Source organism: Dryobates pubescens, chromosome 5 (assembly GCF_014839835.1).
Source record: "Dryobates pubescens isolate bDryPub1 chromosome 5, bDryPub1.pri, whole genome shotgun sequence".
Lineage (NCBI taxonomy): Eukaryota > Metazoa > Chordata > Aves > Piciformes > Picidae > Dryobates > Dryobates pubescens.
This window is the reverse complement of record NC_071616.1, coordinates 4,003,789-4,025,395: the sequence shown is the minus strand read 5'-3', so window position 1 is coordinate 4,025,395 and position 21,607 is coordinate 4,003,789. Positions and strand designations below refer to the sequence as shown.

The window sequence follows — 21,607 nt, the reverse complement described above, 5'->3', positions numbered from 1 at the left end:
TTGGAAATTTGGGGATGGATTTGTACAGCTGTATGCACAGATCTTAGTGTTACCGTGGAGTCACCATCCCTGGAGGTGTTCAGGAGGGGATTGGACGTGGCACTTGGTGCCATGGTTTAGTCATGAGGTCTGTGGTGACAGGTTGGACTTGATGATCTTTGAGGTCTCTTCCAACCTTGGTGAATCTGTGATTGCCTTGTCTCCATGTATCTCATTCTAAATGCAATCTTAAAGAAAGCTATTGTGTAAAGAAAAGTTATATGTAAGGAGGACTAGCTGCCAGTAAAATAGTGAGAAAAGACTACTGAAGTTCAGCTTCACTTTCTCTTCGTGGTTGGTTAGCTACTCCTAATATTTACAACTGAGACATAGAGCTGCATTGTTCACTCTGAGAATGGAAGCTAACAAATATGCTTGTTTATGTTAGTGCAGCTATCATGAAATGCAGAAAACTTTTCTATATTCATAGAATCATAGAATCAATAAGGTTGGAAAAGACCTCAGAGATCATCAAGTCCAACCTATCACCCAACACCTCATGATTAACTAAACCATGGCTTCAAGTGCCACTTCCAGTCCTTTTTTGAACACCTCCAGGGACAGGGACTCCACCGCCTCCCTGGGCAGCACATTCCAATGGCCAATTACTCTTTCTGGGAAGAACTTTCTCCTCACTTTAGCCTAAACCTCCCTTGGTGCAGCTTGAGTCTGTCCTTTTGTTCTGTTGCTGGTCACCTGGGAGAAAAGACCAACCCCCACCTGGCTACGACCTCCCTTCAGGTAGTTGTAGACAGCAATAAGGTCTCCCCTGGGCCTCCTCTTCTCCAGGCTTCTCTCCTCACAGGGCTGTGCTCAAGACCTCTCCCCAGCCTCACTGCCCTTCTTTGGACACGTTCAAGTGTCTCAATATCCTTCTTAAATTGAGGGGCCCAGAACGGGACACAGTACTCAAGGTATGGCCTAACCAGTGCTGAGTACAGGGGCAGAATGACTTCCCTGCTCCTGCTGGCCACTTGTACAGTTTCATACTGGTGCAAGTCAGAAGGTGCAGCTAACCCAGTGTCCTTATATCAGCATAACTTATCCAATGTAGACATTCTTAATTTCACACCATCATTTTGGACAGGATAGTATAGTTGAAATGCTAAAACTTCTCTTGGCAAACACCCCTTTTGTTCCCCTTTTGTGTTTTAAAAAGCAGCTGGGGAGACTGAGTTTTGGGAAGGTGATTTTTCCATTTCTCTTAGTTCCCAGAGAGCCACCAGTGCTGTGTGTACCTGGGTAACAAACATGAAGGTGGCTTATTTTTTATATATGTTTCTTCCTTGCTGGAGACTATTTGCAGGTTCAGGGTAATGTTAGTGTGGTTTTGTGTTCCCAAGTTTGACTTTTCTTGCAACTATTTAATTTTTTTCAAGCAGATGCTAGGATTTTGTGAGCCATGCTTTGAGGTACAGGCTTCTATTAGCTCTGTCTTAATGCCAAATCTAAAGAATCTACATTTGATACTCACAGCTGGCATCAGCATGACTGAGAAAATGACTTCTGTTTACATCTAGCAGCCTGAGTGTTCAACTCCTAATCAGCTATTGGGCCTTGGGAGAGCCACCATTTTCTTCTTCCTATCATTAGTCCTGTTCAATTTGAGGAAGGGGAAGAACTGAACTTTCCTTGAGGGTAGAGGAAGCCTAAGTGCCTTAGAAAGCTAATGTATGAATTTGGCAATAATACAGGATTTAAAATGTGTTTGAAAGCCATTTTTCACAGTTCAGTGGTTCTGCCCAAATGATAATTTAAAAAAATCAGTGTGAGAAAGAATTTCTTATCTGAGCTGAATGATGCAAAGGAAATGAATATGCCTACCTTGTCATCTCTTTATTTCCTCTGTTCACTTGCCATTATTGTAACCACATGAACTTTTTCATTGCTGAAGGCATAAAACAATGCCATACAAAATTATCAAGCTCAGAAATGCAACCTCAGTTTGTACTTGCTTATGTGCTTGTACTTAAGACTGTGCTGGCTATGGTATTATGGGATTGCAGTGTCTTAGCATGCAGAAATGAAACAAACAAAGCCCCAATATCATAAAAAAAGACTGAGCTGACATCAATGTCCCTTCATGCAACCAGGATATAATTTGCTAATGATACTTACAAGTCTAGTGGTTCTCAGAAGGCTGTCATTAGTTAGAGGACTTCACTGAAATACAGAATAGAATAGAACAAACCAGGTTGGAAGAGACCCTCAAGATCATCGTGTCCAACCTATCATCCAACACCACCTAATCAACTAAACCATGCAACCAAACATCCTGTCAAGCCTCGCCCTGAACACCCCCAGTGATGGCGACCCCACCACCTCCCTGGGCAGCCCATCCCAATGGGCAATCACTCTCTCTGTGTAAAACTTCCTCCTAACCTCCAGCCTAAACCTCCCCTGGCGCAGCCTGAGACTGTGTCCTCTTGTTCTGGTACTGGTTGCCTGGGAGAAGAGACCAACCTCTGCCTCACTACAACCTCCCTTCAGGTAGTTGTAGACAGCAATAAGGTCACCCCTGAGTCTCCTCATCTCCAGGCTAAGCAACCCCAGCTCCCTCAGTCTCTCCTCATAGGGCTTGTGTTCCAAACCCCTCACCAGCCTTGTTGCCCTTCTCTGGACACGCTCCAGCAAGTCACCATCCTTCCTAAACTGAGGGGCCCAGAACTGGACACAGGACTCAAGGTGCAGCCTAACCAGTGCAGTGTACAGGGGCAGAATGACCTCCCTGCTCCTGCTGGCCACACTGTTCCTGATGCAGGCCAGGATGCCATTGGCCCTCCTGGCTGCCTGGGCACACTGCAGGCTCATGTTCAGTCTACCATCAACCAGCACCCCCAGGTTCCCTTCCACCTGACTGCTCTCCAGCCACTCTGACCCCAGCCTGTAGCACTGCATGGGGTTGCTGTGGCCAATGTGCAGAACCCAGCACTTGGATGTGTTCAATCTCCTGCCCTTGGACTCTGCCCATCTATTCTTAGTAGTGTCCTCTTGCTATGCACATCGAATGGAAATTAAGTGTTATGATTTTGTATTTCCCTTCCACTTGGCTGATGGCTTTCTGTTATTTGTCTCTCTTTCTCTCTGGGTTTTTGTTTGGGTGGGTTGGTTTGGTTTTCTGGTTTGGTTTGGGTTGTTTTTTTGCTGTTTTGGGTTGGTTTTTTTGTTTGTTTGGGGGTTTTTTTGTTTTATGTTTCAAATTACCATATCACAGGTCCTGAGTTGGGTGGTGAGTTTCCTGTGCAAGATATGAAAACCGGTGAAGGAGGTCTTCTGCAGGTCACCCTGGAAGGAATTAACCTGAAATTTATGCACAGTCAGGTATGAGGGAAAAATCTAGGAGAAGACTGTGAGCATGAAGCTTTTTGCAGCACGCCGGTGCATGTGTTTCCTCTTCCCTGAGTATCAACAAGTACAAAGGGTAGTGTCAAGGGGGCAAAAAAAGCATGCATGTGTTTGCACACAAACACACATGCACATATATATATATATATATGTATGTAAAAATACACTGAAATTAAAGATCCTTAGGAAAACTATAATCAGCTGCAGAAAAATGTTGGTAGAGGTTTCAGCTTCTTGTTTCTGGTGGCCTTGAGTTATCTAAGCACAAAGCAATTGGTAGTACCTAAGGTACAGTAAAAGTGATGAGTAGTAGACTAAACTGCCATAGTGCTTCACACTGGACATACCTTGGTGGCATAAGCAGTTATCCTTGAAGGTGCAGTGTTTGAGTGTTGCAGGCAGAGAGGGCAACCTTCTGCATCTTATTTAATTTGCCTTGGTTTAAAGTTTGAAAAATAGTCTGTAGAAATTAGGATGAAAATAAAATGGGAAGGTGGGTCTTGCTGCAGCTTACCAAAAAAAAAACACCAAAAGAAGAGGAAAAACTGGATTCTTTTTTACCTTCCAAAAGATATTGGGGGTATAGAGGAAACACAGCTAAAACTGCCATTTCTTCCTTTCTCTGGATGTTGTTTCTGTTGCTTCCTTTAATCTTTGTGTTTTATTTTGCTTTGTGTTTTTTTGTTTTGCATATGATATTGAATGCATGCTGTGCTAGACAGTAGAATCAGCTGGGGGGGCAAGAGAGAGAGAAGCTTCTGTCAGTCCTCTGTGAAGTGTTTTTTCCTTTCCTCTCCTCTTGACTAGACTTCTCTCCCCATACAAGCTTTGTTCTTCTTGGAGGATACATCAGTGTAGATCCGACTGGAAGTGCACGTGCATCTCAAACACACATGCTCAGAATGTTTAATACCTCTCCCAGGGTCACAGAAGCACCATGTGCCTCTCAATTCCTATGTATAAGGGGCAGAGAGTTGTGAACCTCCTCCTTCAGTTCTCTTCCTGTCTATTAACAGGGTAAAACCTGGACTACAGCTGACGTGCTGTAGTTATTCAAACCTCCTCCTGTGATAGAACAATCTAACTGACTTAGTTATAGATTATTATGTGTCATTGGATATGCCAAAATACAAAGAACTTCAAAAGGAACTCCTTGGTAGCACAGAAAGAATTTTCAGAGTTGTGGCTGGTCTAAAGCCTTGGAAAATTAAACCCTAGTCTTGAAGCAACAATTTGGTATCATTATAGATGGACATAATAGAAATGACTTAGGACATAATAGAAATTATTTATCCTAAGATAAGGACATACCATAGGAAATATTCTGTCTGATGCTTCTTTTTCTTCTGCTAGAAGTCAGAACCAATGATGAGCTGAAACTGCTCATCTCTTGAACAGTCTTTGAAGATGACTCTTTCATAAATGAGCATCCAGGCATTTGCAGTGAGAAAAGATGTGTAAGAAAGTAGTCACATCATCATGATGATTTCTTACGTGTATCGGACATCTTCACAAGACAGAGACGCTCAGTGTTAAGCACAGACTGAACACAAATGCATCTGTCCAAAAGAATAACTCCAAATCCTAGAATGTACTGTTATCCTTAAATTCAGAGCCTTTTTTTAACCCTAAAAGAACAGAATCACATTCTGAAAGAATCTTTAGGTGAACCTAGTACTGATTGTTACTACGTGGCTGTCAGAACCATTACTGGTTGAATTTTACTGGTTACTACATGGCTGTCAGAACCATTACTGGTTGAATTTTGTGCCACAAATAGTCCCGTGCTAGCAGCAGCACTCCTTGAGCACTAGCTTTATCATATCCTTCATTACAGAGAGCAGTGGCCCTCTAAATGGCTCTCTGTGATGAAAATTATTACATATTTTCTGGAAGACATGCCTATGCAGGCCAGCCTTGGGAAGTATGCTAGCTGTTGCTCCATCCTGAACCATCATTCCTCCTCTTCATGACCTTTCCAATGAGGCTGTAGCCAAATGAATTTCCATTAAGATACAAAGTTGTGGAAAATAGGCTTAATTTATTCAGTGTGTTTAATTCTTGGTCTGTTTGATTTACATTGGCAACTGACAAGGAATTCAGTACATTCAGTAGAGCTAAAACTTACCCTTGTTTTCCTCTCAAAGTGCCTAGACAGAAAAGTCTGCCATTTGAGGGTCTGTATGGAGTGGACAACTGTAGCAGTTATGTAAAGGACTCCTACTAGTTGCACCATACAAAAAAATCCTCTCCAGTTTTATGAAGCTAAAGGGTGCTTGCATTCTCATTCTAAAACTCATCAACCAGTCTGCTGAATAAAACATCTCCTATTCTAGATAAAGTTTCCTTTCTGCTTCCCATAGTAATTGTATTAATTGCCCAATTCCCTAAAGCAGAATATGTACATGAGTGTGATGTTGGAGAAGGGATAAGCTATGAATGTCATCCATCTGGACTTCTGTAAGGCCTTTGACATGGGCCCCAACATGCTTCTCCCCAAGCTGGAGAAATAAATTTGATTGGTGGACTGTTTGGTGGATAAGGAATTGGTTGGATGATTGCATTCAGAGGGTCACCAGTTAGATGTCCATATGAAGATCAGTGGCAAGTGGTGTCTCTCAGGGGTCCATACTGGGACCAGTGCTGTTCAGTATCTTCATCAATGACACAGTGGGATCCTCAGCACTCTCTGCAAGTTTGCAGACTACACAAAGCTGAGTGGTGTGGTTGACATGCCTTAGGGATTGGATGCCATTCAGAGGGACCTGGACAAGCTTGATGTGAACCTCAGATCCTGCACCTGGTACGGAGCAATCCCTGGAACCAGTAGAGGAAGTGGGATTGGGATTGGGAGCAGCCCTGCAGGGAAAGATGAAGGGTAGATGAAAAGCTGGCCATGAGCTGGCAATGTGTGCTCACAGCTCAGGCCAACCGTGTCCTGGACTGCATTAAGAGAAGTGGGGCTAGCAGTTAGAGGAAAGGGATTCTGCCTCTTTACCCTGGTGAGATCCCATCTGGAGTACTGTGTCCAGCTCTGGAGTCCTCAGAGCAAGAAAAAACACAGACCTGTTGGTGTGGGGCCAGAGGAGGGGCACAGAAATGTTCAAGGGGCTGAAACACCTCTCCTTTGAAGAAAGACTGAGAGAGTTGGGGTTGTTCAGCCTAGAGAAGAGAAGGTTCTGGAGAGACCTTATTATGGCCTTTCAGGACTTAAATGGGATCTAGAAGAAAGATGGGGACAATCTTTTTAGCAGGGCCTGTTGCAGCAGGACAAGGAGTGATGGTTTTAAACTAAGACAGGGTAAATTTAGACTAGATATATGGAAGGAATTTTTTACTGTGAGGGTGGTGAAACACTGGCACTAGCTGTCCAAAGAGGTGGTAGAAGCCCCATCCCTGAAAACATTCAGGGTCATTAAACTAAGGGATTTCTGTTGCTCTGCTTGCTGGGCATGGTAGAAGTAATTCATTTAGAACATAGGAAAAGATGTTTCTGCTTAGAAGAAAGTAAAAATAAGTAGCGTCTACTCTGTCCTACATGAGATGAGTGCACATACTGCATCAGTGGTAGTATGGTGCTTGCTTTCATGAAACTGTTTCAGAAGGCTCTTGATTTCAGTTTGTGTATTTCCTTACTGCCTTGTGAATTCCTCAGGAAAGGTCTTAGATCCGTGGTGGGCTAATTGTCTTTAGTGGTAGTTGTCTTTAGTGTTCACAAGTTGTCTCACCATGCTGGAATCACACAGAAGTTTAAGACAAAGTACTCGAGTCTGTGCCTAGCAGGTCAGAGGAAGCCCTTTGGAATAGGGAGGAATCAGGGACATCTTGGACATTGGTAGTTTATTCAGAGCTTACATCTACAAATTGTGTTATAATATTGGGACTCAGTAACTGTCCCCATTGTGAATTCACCTGTGTCAAGAATAGATGGAAGCTTAATAAAATGTAGCAGGCACATGCCCATCTACAGTAGGATCCACACTGAATGCTCTGTCTTGAGGAACCACAGTTTCCCTAGGGTAAGTAATTGTTATTTCCTTTGCACTTGTTTTCTGATAGAGTAAGAGGAGAGCATCTCTGTCCCTTAAGCAGCATAGCAAGAAATTGCCTATCAACTCATATGTCTTCTGAAAACTGATAACTTACAGTAATTGTGATGAACTCAACAAATTCTCATCCTGCTCATAACTCTTGTGGAAAAGCAGCACTCCTAAATAGGAGCACCTGGGGTGTCAAGTCTTTTAGGCAAGTCTTCACTGTTACCAGGTGAAACCACCAGTGTTTTACCTGAGCCTTACTTTTGAGTTCCTGCATTTCATGCTTCACACTGCAGTAGAATACTTCTCAAAGAATATATAACAGAAGAAGGAAACTTAAGTGCAATAAAAAAGGGTATTCTGTTATTGACTTGTTTACTCCATAACTATTCCTAAATTCATATCATGGTTTTGACCAGCTAAAGTGGCACAGAATATGGGCGAACAAAAAGATGGGATTAAGTTTTCTTTCCCTTGAGTGCTGGAATGGTAGCAGAAAGCAAACTTCAGATTTTCTGTTTAAGTGGAAGTTAATTTTTGGGGTTTTTTTGTTGTTTTTTTTTTGTTGAGCAAAAACAGTATCTTGGGTCCCTTTGTTAGTTCTCTGCTAATGAAAAGAATGATGACCCTCCTGAATTCTGTTAGGTGTGTGGTGCATTTACTGGTCTCTCTTGATGCAGACAAACCTGTTTCTTAAAAAAAACCCCTAATTTCTGGTGCTGACTGCCTTTCTTGCAAGGGTCTTGCCATCTATGATTACAGGAGTGTTGCTACTAGTGGATTCAGGAGGATTGCAGTGTTTACCTTTTTTTCAAAGAGAATGAAGTTTCTCTAGTAAAGTTTTTTAAGAGGCTCCTGAGGTAATAAAATCATAAGTGTATGGACACTGAAGGCACCAGTCCAGACTGGTCCAGACACTTGCAAGTGTCTCTCTATGGTGTTTGATGTAGATTTACACTTAATGTTAGGGTAGTGTTACTCTGTTTCTCTTGCCTTGTAAAAGCAAGTATATTAGAAACTGGAATATGGAATTCATTAGTAGTATCACTTTCTACAGCTTCTTAGGTTTGAGTAATGGCTCTCACCCTTGTGGGGATGTGCCTATCAGAAGTGACTGGTTTGTGTCTCGAAATAGATTGAATATTGAAAAGACTCCTTATGTTCAGAGAATTTATTGATGCAATCTTGGCATCTAGGTTCTGGACTGCAAAACCTAGTCATGTAGTTCAACTGTTTTTGTCTTTTGGGGTGGTTCATGTGTAAAACACAAGTTTAAGGCAGATTTGTTTTCTAAATGACTGCTCAGCTGGCAGCAACCATATGTGAAGTGAGCAAATAGAGAGCAGTTCAGACTTTCCCATCCAGCTTAAAGCAGAAGACTGATCGTGACTGCTAAAGGAGACAGTTTGAAGAGTAAATATGCAGCTCATGTGTCTTGAACGGTAGTAAAAGCTTAAATAGCAATGCTGTCAGGGAGAAGGAAGATTAAATTCAACTACAACAGGTCAGGAGGATCAGTGCAAGAGTGGGAAGTGTAGTGGCCCTTACCTGCCCTCTGTGCTGGAGGAGGATGCATGGAGGGGCAGAAACTAGCTGGGATGGATCAAAGGCTACAAATTCTGCCAAATTTGGGAGCCAGCTTTTTCCTTGTCCTCCTGTTGTATTTCAGATGTGTTGGTATTCTTTTTGCAATAACTCATTTGAGTGCCTGAAGGGGTAGCAATGTTGGATATGTCAGAGTTACTAACTCCTTCGTTTCTCTTCCATGCTTTCTCCTCCTGCAAGGAGCGGAAGGTACTTCATCTTCTGCTGTCTTCGCTTCTTAGCGCTTTTAAGTTACTTGTTGATTTCTAGCATTGTGGCAAGTTTGTCTTTTGAATGTTTATTTCACCCTTTATTGATATATTAAACTAAATTAACTGATAGTGTGTGCTATAACACTTCAGGTTGTACCTGCTGTGATGATGTTTTTGTTTGAGTTTGGTTTTTTGTTTGAGAGAGAGAGAGAAAAAAAAGTACTAATTTTGCTTTACTTTTCCTCCTGTTTTTCTAGGTTTTCATAGAGCTGAATCACATTAAAAAGTGCAATACTGTGCGAGGAGTCTTTGTCCTGGAGGAATTTGGTAATTACATTATTTTGATATTAGGTCTGTACTCACATGGCAGTAACTCAAATTTCCAGCCTTCAGTTCAGAGTTGCACTGCAGTTTCAAAGATGGGAGCCAAGTGTAGATTGCACGTGAGAAATTGCCTGAGAGATGGGCGTCAGCATTAACGTATATGGATGATTTTTCATCATATTAAGATCTGTGGCCTGGGTGTGTTCTTTTAATAGAGAGGATGCTGTGAGTCTTTTGAAGCAGACAGAACAAGAGTTAAACTTGGGGGTGTGTAGGAATTTTCTTCGGTATGTTCCTTTCCCATCCGAGGATCCGTTCATAAGCAGGGACTTACAGTTTGTTCTGAACACACCCTGTGTTCATTAAAAAGAATTGCCACTGGTTGCAAAGTTTCCATTTTTTGCTCTGTGTGGAGTGTAATTTTTGTTCAGTGGAGCAGAATGTGTTTTGTCAGGTTGCACTCTGGTTTTGTTCCAAAGAGCGACTGGTAAAGAGTAGGAAAGTGAAAGTTGCAGAGAACAGAGAGTTTGTGCTGGTTTGGTCAGTTTTTGCTATTACATAGACTCTGCCTACAGCAAGGCAGATTCCTACTCTAGTTTGAGGAAAATTCTGGGTTGCTATCCAGTGTCAGTGTCATTCACACTGTACTTAACTGTTGAGCCTGAAAAAATATTAGCAACTTCAAATGCAGCTGTCCAGAAGGGTGATCCACATGCTTCTCTTGAAATAGTCCCCAAACTCCTGTTGATTAATACTTCCACTCATCTGTGAGACATTTGTCTAGATCTTCAGTGTATTTGTGAAATATTTAAAAAGAAGATAAAATGACAGCATTCTTTCCATAGTAGATAAGCATCCCTACTTTGGCCTTGAATCACAATCTAAATTAGCAGCCCCCTTTACCAAGCCTCTCATTTATTCTTTGGTGTGGTAAAGAGAATGCTCTGGCTGAGGGATTCTCTCTTTAGAGTTAATATGAGATTGCTGAAATGAATGTCTCTGTTCATAACAATGTGTTGTCTGCTTCCATAGATGAAAAAGCTATAAGATACTCAAATGAAAAAGCCTTTCTTGTTTGCAATACATTAATCCCCCAGAAGCTTGGGATTTCACAGTATCACAGTATCACCAAGGTTGGAAGAGACCTCAAAAATCATGGAGTCCAACCTGTCACCACAGACCTCATGACTAAACCATGGCACCAAGTGCCACATCCAATCCCCTCTTGAAAACCTCCGGGGCTGGTGACTCTACCACCTCCCTGGGCAGCACATTCCAATGACAAATGACTCTCTCCGTGAAGAACTTTCTCCTCACCTCCAGCCTAAACTTTCCCTGGTGCAGCTTGAGACTGTGTCCCCTTGTTCTGGTGCTGGTTGCCTGGGAGAAGAGACCAACCCCCTCCTGGCTACAACCACCTTTCAGGTAGTTGTAGAGAGCAATGAGGTCACCCCTGAGCCTCCTCTTCTCCAGGCTAAACAACCCCAGCTCCCTCAGCCTCTCCTCACAGGGCTGTGCTCGAGGCCTCTCCCCAGCCTCGTTGCCCTTCTCTGGACACGCTCAAGTGTCTCAATGTCCTTCCTAAACTGAGGGGCCCAGAACTGAACACAATACTCAAGGTGTGGCCTAACCAATGCAGAGTACAGGGGCACAATGACTTCCCTGCTCCTGCTGGCCACACTATTCCTAATACAGGCCTGGATGCCATTGGCCTTCTTGGCCACCTGGGCACACTGCTGGCTCATGTTTAGGCAGCTGTCAATCAGCACCCCCAGGTCCCTCTCTGTTTGGGAGCTCTCCAGCCACTCTGACCCCAGCCTGTAGCTCTGCATGGGGTTATTGTGGCCAAAGTGCAGCACCTGGCACTTGGACTTGTTGAATGCCATCCCATTGGACTCTGCCCATCTGTCCAGTCAGTCGAGGTCCCTCTGCAGAGTCCTTCTGCCCTCTAACTGACCAACATCTGCTCCCAGCTTGGTGTCTTCTGCAAGTTTGCTGATGACTGACTCAATCCCCTCATCCAGATCATTAATGAAGATATTAAAGAGGATGAGGCCCAGTACTGATGCCTGGGGGATGCCACTGATGCCTGGCCTCCAGCTGGCTGTGGCACTATTCACCACCACTCTCTGGGCTCGGCCCTCCAGCCAGTTCCTAACCCAGCACAGAGCGTTGCTGTCCAAGCCACCAGCTGACAGTTTAGCCAGCAGTTTGCTGTGGGGGACGGTGTCAAAGGCCTTGCTGAAGTCCAGGTAGACCTCATCCACAGCCTGCCCCACATCCACCAGGCAGTCACCTGAATTTGTGAAGAATTTTTTTCCTGCTTTCTGGAAAATGTTGTTTATGGTTCAAAAGGTCACAGTAGTGCAGTTAAACTCTGAAGTTTTTTAGCTGGTCAGAAGATGTCTGTGTTTCATGGTTGCATATTCCTTTGATACCATGTTTTCACCTTTAATGGGTATGATTCACTTTACTACTTACAGAAAGTGCTTAAGACTGTAAAAGATTATTGATGAGCTTTACAAAGAGGAGAGCTCAGCATCCATAAAGAATAACTTCAGCATCTGAAATGCTTAACTCCAAAGAAATTACTCGGATCAGAAATGAATTTTTGCATCATTTTTTGGAGAGGTTTTAGGACAAGAGAGTTCTTTTAGTTTTTATATTGCCCAAGAAGAAAACCAGTGCCTGACTTAATTATTTCCAGTCAGCTTCTGTGGCATTTAGCCCCTAAGTAATATCTGTAATGACTGTAAGAAAAAGCAATTATATTTTTTTACAGGAAGTGTTGTAGTTAAGGGCCAATTGCAAAAACTAGAATTACAATGTGGAATTTATGAAAGGGTCATAATAAGAGGTAATCCAAGAGAGATCAGGAGTTGGACACTGCAAGCAAAACCTGAGAAATGAAACCAATTAAATTAAAACTAACCCTCTCCCAAAACAAAGGTCACGGAGAAGAACCAATTCGAATGTACCCAGGGAGATTTGCAGCTAATAAAGAGAAAGAAGAAAGGAAGAGAGATGTTGCAGGAAAGCTAACCTTTCTTCTTGTGCATAGATGGGAGACAGACCTCCTTGGAGCTGCTTTTAATTGTTCTGAAGATGGGAAGATATGCCAGTCTGTTCATGTTCTTTGTTTAATAGTAAACAAATAGCATTCAGCAAAAACCCCGTGTGCTCTGAAGAATGAAACTGTTTAGCTGTGTTGAACATTGTGGACTTTGCAGTCAGATTCATTATGGTAGGAGTATACTCTTCTTAGAAAGGCAGAGAGTGCTAAGCATGCATCCTCCAGTCAGATGGGAAATAGTTCAGTTTAAGATTTGCTTTTGCCAAGCGTGGGTGTTCCAAGTTTAGTGATCTCACAGCAGGAGATTAAAGGTCTGTCTGTGTTAATGGTGGGTCTAGATGGCAGCCCAAAAGCTGGAATTGTGATTTCAGAGCAGGATGCAAGCAGAAGTTCAGGAATTGTTGCCCACAAATGGAAGTGGAGATTTAAGTAAGTGAGGAAATGTGAGGCTCTTCCCTCTGGAATTTGAGTTACTGCTGCGTACTTGTGCTTTACTTTCTTGTGGCCCCTTCACCGCCGCTGCTATGAAAACCTTCATTCTCCAGCAGGTAAAGTGATGTCCCCAAAATTCATTCTATGCTAGTGCCATATTTTCATTCACAGGACCTAAGGCTGCAGGATGATGTTTAATAATTTACTCCCTTCATCCACATAGTTCAACAGCATCAGGAGTAACAATGTTAGAAGAAAAGTGCTTCTGCTAATCTCTTAATTTGAGGCTGGAGTTGTCCTTTTCTGTTTTTTTCTTTTCTCTTGGTATTTCACAGTGGTAGAGCTTTAACTTCCCTAAGCATAAACCCAAACCCACTCTTTTTAGTCCTCCTAACTCAGTCCTCTTAGGAGAAATTTCCCCATTGGAAGGATTGTGAAGGAGTACTTAAAGACAAGACAGCTAACTGGCTGTGAAGCGGACAGACAGTATCTTGCCTAGGTGCACTCTTGTTCCCTCTCTTCCTATTCTCAATTATGATACAGGACTTTCCAGCTTCCCTTCTCTCCTTCCCTCGTGCCACAAGGTCCTTACAGCTTTCACTTCCTGCTTTTTGAAGAGTATGTTGAACATTGAAGGTTTTTTTGGAAGAGTATGAGCAGGTGTATGTTATCCAGTGGTCAGTGAGACTTACACAGCTGTAAAAGTCCTACCCTATTTGGCTGTGGCACCAGCCTCACTCCCACCTTTATCCTCTGGTGACATGGAGTTAATTTGGAACACCTGGTGCCAACGGGTAAGGTAGCTTGGATGTGCACCTCCTTATCTCCCTGACTAGTCACTGGTATCACTGGGGCAGTGCAGCCTGGGTATGCACTTCCCCTCTTTATCAGTCTTTAATGTAAATGCCAAATCCAAGCAAAGAGAATTTAAAAGCTAAACAAAAATACTACTTTTTGCAATCTTATTTTGTGTATTTTTCCCCCAAAATGACAATCCTGTGACATCTGAGAATTAGTAGGCACACCTAGAGTACTTTCAAACCCAGTCTGCACTGCCTACTTTTGGCCCCTTAGAGTGTGATCTGTCTCCCTCCAGCATTTAACCATGCCATATCATAGTTGAAAAGATGACATTTGCATGGATAGGTTTTGTTGTGGACTCCTTCTAGTTATTCATACTGAACTCATCTGCCTCTCTTTCTTTTTCTTGTCAGTAGTACTGTGTGTAATAAAACCTTTACCCTTCCTCTCTGAACCTGGTATGGTTTGGTTTTGCATAATTTCTGTATTGCTGCTTCTGAGTTGTTTTTTCTGTTGTGACACAGAAATTCCATGGCAAATTTCAGCTGTTCTGGAAAGGGAAGTATTCAGAGTTGGTCTTGGTATTCCACTGATCTTAACGTTTTAAATTTGCCATCTGTATGTTCCTGGCGTGGTCTTTGTTCTCTCCTGGTGCTTTCCAACGATCTCTATTCACAACAACGTTTGTAGAGCAAGTGTGTGTCAGAGGCCCACTTCAGATGCAGTGCACACCGATGGGATGGTTACAGCTTGGGGTGTTTTTTTTATGCATTCCACAATGAGAACAAAAGACACACTTTATTTAGCTGCATTATGTCTGTTTCCTTTCTGTTAGTTTGAGGCAGTGCAAGGGAGAAAGAGGAAAAGTTCTGGGTAATATTTTTTTTCCCCTTTTTTTGGATCAGTGCCCTCTTTATATATGAAGTCATCTAGAAATTGAAAAGCTTGGTGCTTTAAAAGTTCATGTAACTGAAATCAGTGTCTGATTTTAAGGCAACTTGTTTAAAAACTTGTTTTCAGTGAGTGTCTCAAGTAGATGCCATCACACACACCCTGAACAGGAGAAGGGATGGCTTGAGAAACTGGAAACAGCTGGGGAACAGTCTACTAGTTTAGAAAATTTTCGGTTTTCTTCCTCTGTTTGGTTTTTTTTTTTCTTCCTAGATGTCACTAACTTTCTGCAGTGTCCAACAGTTCTTTTGAGATCTGTTATTCAGCAGAGAAGGAATCAAAGCTCTAAAGGAGGAATTGCATACTGACAAATTTGTGTGGGATTCTTGGTTTGTGTTTTACCATAGTAGACATTAGGTATTATTATTTTGTCATTAATTTTGCAGTCTAGCAGGAGTGAGCAGTATGAGGAAAGCCAGAGTCTCTAAGGACCATCAAGCACCTCCTATGGTTTTCCAAACAGGGGCAGGGACATTTTTTTTTTGCCAACCTGACTGATTTATTCTGACACTCACCTGTATCTTCAGGGACATGTGCAATGTACATGAAGAGAAGGAGGAACATCTTAAAGCGAGGGATAGTGAGATGCCCTGTACTTGCACCTGCTATCTGTGTGCATCCTTTCCCTTTCCTATGGGAACATTGTGCTATTTGTTTCCCCTTTTCCTCTCGTTTTTTGAACTTTTTGTTTTGTCTCTTGCCCGTCCGGTTTTAGTTCCTGAAACTAAAGAAGTGGTGAGCCACAAGTACAAGACGCCAATGGTGAGTCAACTGAGATGCCTTCTGGGAGTTCTGTAAAGGGTTGATCTTTACATTTTCATGTCTGGGAAAAAAAAAAAATCACCTTGAAATTGCAGGATTTGCAACACTGATACTACAGTGAGTCAGCAGCTGCTCTTTTATGGTAGTTTTCCATGTGGGAAGGCAACAAGACTCGGTGATAGTTGTTTCTGTGGAACCAGAGGAACTCACAGCTAGTACGGAAAGTGTGGTCTCTTCTGTTAAGAAAAAGATGCTAGGGAGGTGGTTTGCCATGAACTTCAGTGCTGCAAGACCTTGTGGAACTGTTAAAACAGTGCAGAGCTTAATCCTTAATCCACAGGGCAGTTGGAAAGAGTCTAGCTGACTGGTTCCTGGATGTAAAATGATTGCTAGCTGAACTTAGGAAAAAAGCCACAGAATCATAGAATCCATAAAGTTGGAAGAGACGTCAAAGATCATCAAGTCCAACCTGTCACCACAGACCTCATGACTACTAAACCGTGGCACCAAGTGCCACGTCCAATCCCCTCATGAACACCTCTAGGGATGGTGACTCCACCATCCCTGGGCAGCACATTCCAATGGCTAACAACTCTCTCTGTGAAGAACTTTATTGTCACTTCCAGCCTAAACTTGCCCTGGCACAGCTTGAGACTGTGTCCTCTTGTTCTGGTGCTGGTTGCCTGGGAGAAGAGACTAACCCCCTTCTGGCTACAACCTCCCTTCAGGCAGTTGTAGACAGCAATAAGGTCTCCCCTGAGCCTCCTCTTCTCCAGACTAAACAACCCCAGCTCCCTCAGCCTCTCCTCACAGGGCTGTGCTCAAGGCCTCTCCCCAGCCTCGTTGCCTTCTCTGAACATGTTCAAGTGTCTCAATGTCCTTCCTAAACTGAGGAGCCCAGAAGTGGACACAAGACTCAAGGTGTGGCCTAACCAGTGCTGATTCCAGGGGCACAATGACTTCCCTGCTTCTGCTGGCCACATTATTCTTGATGGAGGCCAGGATGCCATTGGCCTTCTTGGCCACCTGGGCACACTGCTGGCTCATGTTCAGCCAGCTGTCAATCAGTACCCCCAGGTCCCTTTCTGCCTGGCTGCCCTCCAGCCATTTCAACCCCAGCCTGTAGCTCTGCATGGGGTTGTTGTGGCCAAATGCAGCACCTGGCACTTGGACTTGTTGAATGCCATCATGTTGGACTCTGCCCATCTGTCCAGCCAGTCAAGATCCCTCTGCAGAGCCCTTCTGCCCTCTAACGTGTCAACACCTGCTCCCAACTTGGTGTCATCTGCAAATTTGCTGATGGACTCAATCCCCTCATCCAGATCATCAATAAAGATATTGAACAGGATGGGGCCCAGCACTGATCCCTGGGGCACACCACTGGTGCCTGGCCTCCAGCTGGCTGTGGCACCATTCACCACCACTCTCTGGGCTCGGCCCTCCAGCCAGTTCCTAACCCAGCACAGAGTGTTGCTGTCCAAGCCAAGTCCTTATGAAATTGAGTAATAAGGTGCAAGAGAGCAGTGCAAGTATTGATTGTGCCATATAGGTGAATTCCTGCTGTGGCTTAGTGTTCATTATAACATTTTCTTGAACACCAGCAGTGGATTTAATATCCTCAGGGCAATCAGGAGGAAGAGACCTGGTTAGGTAAGCCAAAGCAGAGTTTGAATTGAATCTGGTCAGGGAGGTTAAAGGGACCACTAAGAACTTCTACAGGTATATTAATGGGAAGAAGAAGACTAGGGAAGGTGTGGGCCCCCTCAGAAGGGAAACTGGTGAAATGGCCACAAGTGATGAGGAAAAGGCTGAGGTACTCAATAACTTCTTTACCTCAGTCTTCACTGCAAGGGCCTCTAGCCACACTCCTGATGTTATGGAAGACAGTGCCAGGGACGGGGAGGAAGAACTGCCCATTGTAAGTGAAGATCAGGTTTGTGATCACCTGAAGAACCTGAAAGTGTTCAAGTCCATGGGACCCAAATGGATACATCCATGGGTACTGAGAGAACTGGCAGGTGAGGCTGCTAAACCCCTCCCTATTATATTCCAAAAGACATGGCAGTCTGGGGAAGGCCCCACAGACTGGAAAAGGGGAAACATTACCCCCATTTTCAACAAGGGTAAGAAGGAGGAACCAGGGAGCTACAGGCCAGTCAATCTCACCTCTGTGCCCAGAAAGATCATGGAGCAGATCCTCCTGGAGGCACTACTGACTCAGAAGAACGGTGAAGAGGTGATTGGGAGCAGTCAGCATGGCTTCACCAAGGGCAAATCCTGCCTGAAAAACCTGGTGGCCTTCTATGAACAGGTCACAACATTAATAACTGAGGGGCAAGCAGCTGATGTCATTTACCTGGACCTGAGCAAAGCCTTTGACACTGTCCTGCACCACATCCTGGTCTCCAGACTGGTGACACATGGGTTTGATGGGTGACCACTAGATGGATAAGAAACTGGCTTGATGGCTGCACCCAAAGAGTGGCTGCCAATGGCTCCATGTCCCAGTGGAGGCCAGGGACAAGCAGAGTCCCTCAGGGATCAGTCCTGGGACCAGGCTTGTTCAACATCTTTGTGGGTGCCAAGGACAGTGGCACTGAGTGCACCCTCAGCAGGTTTGCTGATGACACCAAGCTGTGTGGTGCAGCAGACAGGCTGGAGGGAAGGGATGCCATCCAGAGGGACCTGCACAGGCTGGAGAGGTGGGCACAAGCCAACCTCATGAGGTTCAACAAGAACAAGTGCAGGGTCCTGCATCTGGGTCGAGGCAACCCCAGGCACAAATCCAGGCTGGGCAGTGACTGGCTGGAAAGCAGCCCTGGGGAGAGAGACTTGGGGGTGCTGGGGGAGGAGAAGCTCAACAGGAGCTCTCAGTGTGCACTTGCAGCCTGGAAAGCCAATCAGATCCTGGGCTGCATCAAGAGAAGTGTGGCCAGCAGGTCAAAGGAGGTGATTCTCCCCCTCTGCTCAGCTCTGGGGAGACCCCACCTGGAGTACTGCCTCCAGTTCTGGAGCCCCTATTACGAGAGGGATCTGGAGGTGCTGGAAGGTGTCCAGAGAAGGGCGACGAGGATGAGCAGAGGGCTGGAGCACCTCTCCTATGAGGACAGACTGAAGGAGTTGGGGCTGTTCAGTCTGGAGAAGAGAAGGCTCCCAGGAGACCGCATTGTGGCCTTCCAGTATCTGAAGGGGGCCTACATGAAGGCTGGGGAGGGACTTCTCAGGATCTCAGGTAGTGATAGGACTAGGGGGAATGGAATGAAGCTGGAGGTGGGGAGATTCAGGCTGGATGTGAGGAGGAAGTTCTTCACCATGAGAGTGGTGAAGCCCTGGACTGGGTTGTCCAGGGAGGTGGTTGAGGCCCTGTCCCTGGAGGTGTTTAAGCCCAGGCTGGATGAGGCTGTGGCCAGCCTGATCTGGTGTGGGGTGTCCCTGCCCATGGCAGGGGGGTTGGAACTAGATGATCCTTGTGGTCCCTTCCAACCCTGACTGATACTATGATACTATGACAATGGTACTTACCACCTTTACACAGACTTGTTCAAGCATCAGGTATAAACCTTATGCACTTATGAGGAAGAAATATAAGCCAGTTATCATCAGAACTGAAATTTCTTCAGTTAGTTGATGTCTGAAGTGCAGTGTGTGCACTTGGTGAGTGCATGGAAGCTCAGTCCTTCAAGCAGAGAGGGAAAAATTAGTTCAAGAAGCTAGAACTGTTTTAGAAACAAACCACTTTGAATATATGTCATTGAAGAAGCAGATTGCTCTATCTGCTGATCAGGAAAGCCAGTTTAATGAAAATGATTTCTCTTCTACATGAGGATTTTGGCTGTAACACTGTACTGTACTGTAACACAATAAAACACGTTGTTAGGCTTGACAAAGACGATAAATGTCAATTTACAGGATAGGAACTCTTAAATCACCAGAACAGGCAGTGTGAGAATTAGGATATAAACTAAGTGCAAAGCCTACCAGCCCCATGCTGAAAGAGAATTTTCTGTTAAATAACAGCACACTTAATCAGTAACTGACAGTGTTGCTAATGCCATGTGAAGTCCTCTGCCTTAAGGTAGTGACAAAATTGCTTAACATTCTCCATGTGAAACATGCAATATTGGGATGTAATAAGGAAAAAAGGGGGAAAAATCAAAAGCACCTGCTGTATGGATGGATTCACTGGTGCTGGTTAAAGATTACAAGGATTACAAGGCCTTGTAACCTTTGAGCATAGAAGGATGGTTGTGACTAAGGAAGAATCCCACCGTCTCATGAGTCAAGGTGCAATATTATTGTATACTTAGTTTTAGTCTTTTTAGTTATCTCATTCAGTCCCTCCCAGGAAATGTTGTCTGACTTCGTATGACAGACCAAAAGCAAAGGATATTTCTAACTTACCATCCTCTCTTCTTAATAATCATGCTGTGAAGCAACTGATCTTTTTTTGTTTGGTTTTGTTATCCCAAAGGAGGTTTTTATTTGTTACAGTTTTGGTTTGTTTGTTTTTTCCCCTTCTCTACCCATCTCAGTTAGAAGGTAGCATGGAACCATTTCTTTCTTGATTTTTGTCTGTAGCCAGAGTAGTCGTCCCATGAAGGAAGACATGCATCAGAGTAAAAAGTGTGTGGTGGGTTTTGGGAAACCCTAAATCACGTGAATTTCATGATGTCCTTTTCAAAATTCTTGTAGGCTCATGAGATCTGCTACTCCGTGCTGTGTCTCTTCTCTTACGTGGCTGCCGTTCGTGGAAGGGAGGCAGAAAGCAAAAGCAAACCGCCTCGACCAGTTTCCAGTTGAATATAATATTGGGAAGTTCCTACCCTTTAGCACATTGACATGCAGTGCTCCCGTTTTTACTGCAGTTACTGGAGCTCACTTTACCGTCTTCTATGAGAACTTGATTATTTATGTATGACCCTGCAAGTCTTTCCCCATAGGAAAACCTGAGACTTCACTGCTCAGTCTCCTTCTGAAGTCATCCTTAGTGGAGTTCTTGTATGAGCTGTTAATCAGTTTCGAGCATCAGCATCCAGCTGTGAGTGACCTACTCTGGCCATTCCTTTGGAGTTCTGTTTTCTTAAGATGACTGACAGCTCGGGTTTGTTTGGGAGTTTTTTGTTTGTTTCTAGTGGTACTTGGTACAGATTAATCACTTCACAACTGCAGGCTTCTGCTTTCAGATTGTCTGGTTACGTGCACTGTGGAAGCAGTCTGGTCCTGCATGTTGTTTAAATGTAGTGGTTTTATTGTTTTCCTCCTGTGTTGTTCCATCCTTACCCATCGACATCATGAGTTCTTGTCACATGGTCCTTCAGACACTTTTGGGGGAGATGAACAAACTAGGTATCGTAGTCTTAAAATATCCTGTGACAGCTGAACTTTGACTGTTAAGTTGGTTCATCTTCTCACCTGGAGAAGTCTGCTTCTCAAGTGGGAAAAGAAGTGGAGTGGGAAACTTTGAAGGCAGTGTATAGTGAAAACTCTGACACCTGGTGGATTGTGCGTGTTTTCAAGCGGGAGTTAGGTCATGTTTGTCGGTGTCGCAGCAGTAGAGTTAACAGCTGCACATAAGCATCACCTAAAGCAATCACAGGGATTAGAAAATTAGTAAGGAAATGTAAAAATTGGAAACAATTGGCAGAAGCTTGCAGTTTGGGGGTTGGAACTATGCACAAGGTATTTCTAAAGCAATCTGCTGAACTTGGTGAGAAGCCCAAAGGATTCTGCTCTCTACAAATCTTTTAAGCTATTGCCTTCTCCTCCCCTCCCCCCCCCCCCCAATCTGTACCTGTATCTCAAGGAATCTTGCAAATACTGTGCTAATGTATCATGAAACTCACACAGGTAAAACTATCCCTTCACATTCCTTACTTTAAGTAGGCTGCAAATGAATGTTTTTTGCATCATGGGTTTGGGTTTTTTTTTTGTGTGTGCGTTTGGGTTTTTGTTTGGTTTGGTTTGGTTTTTAAACTGTACTGCACTTGTCTGGAAAGCTTTTAGGATGCTGGAAGGAAAGACTGTTCTGGAGAAAATAATGTTACATG

The 21,607-nt window shown here is 43.9% G+C and overlaps 1 protein-coding gene across 1 annotated transcript in view; it reads left to right on the top strand.

Annotated features, from left to right (window-relative positions):
- Window positions 1-21,317, top strand: part of MADD (MAP kinase activating death domain) — an 84,448-nt gene extending 63,131 nt beyond the window's left edge. Inside the window, exons 33-36 of the mRNA XM_054161451.1 lie at window positions 3,254-3,360; window positions 9,475-9,544; window positions 15,514-15,560; window positions 20,253-21,317. Coding sequence (XP_054017426.1) covers window positions 3,254-3,360; window positions 9,475-9,544; window positions 15,514-15,560; window positions 20,253-20,360 — 332 coding nt within the window. The 3' untranslated portion in view covers window positions 20,361-21,317. The remainder of the gene's footprint in view (window positions 1-3,253; window positions 3,361-9,474; window positions 9,545-15,513; window positions 15,561-20,252) is intronic.
- The last annotated feature ends 290 nt before the right edge of the window (window positions 21,318-21,607 follow it).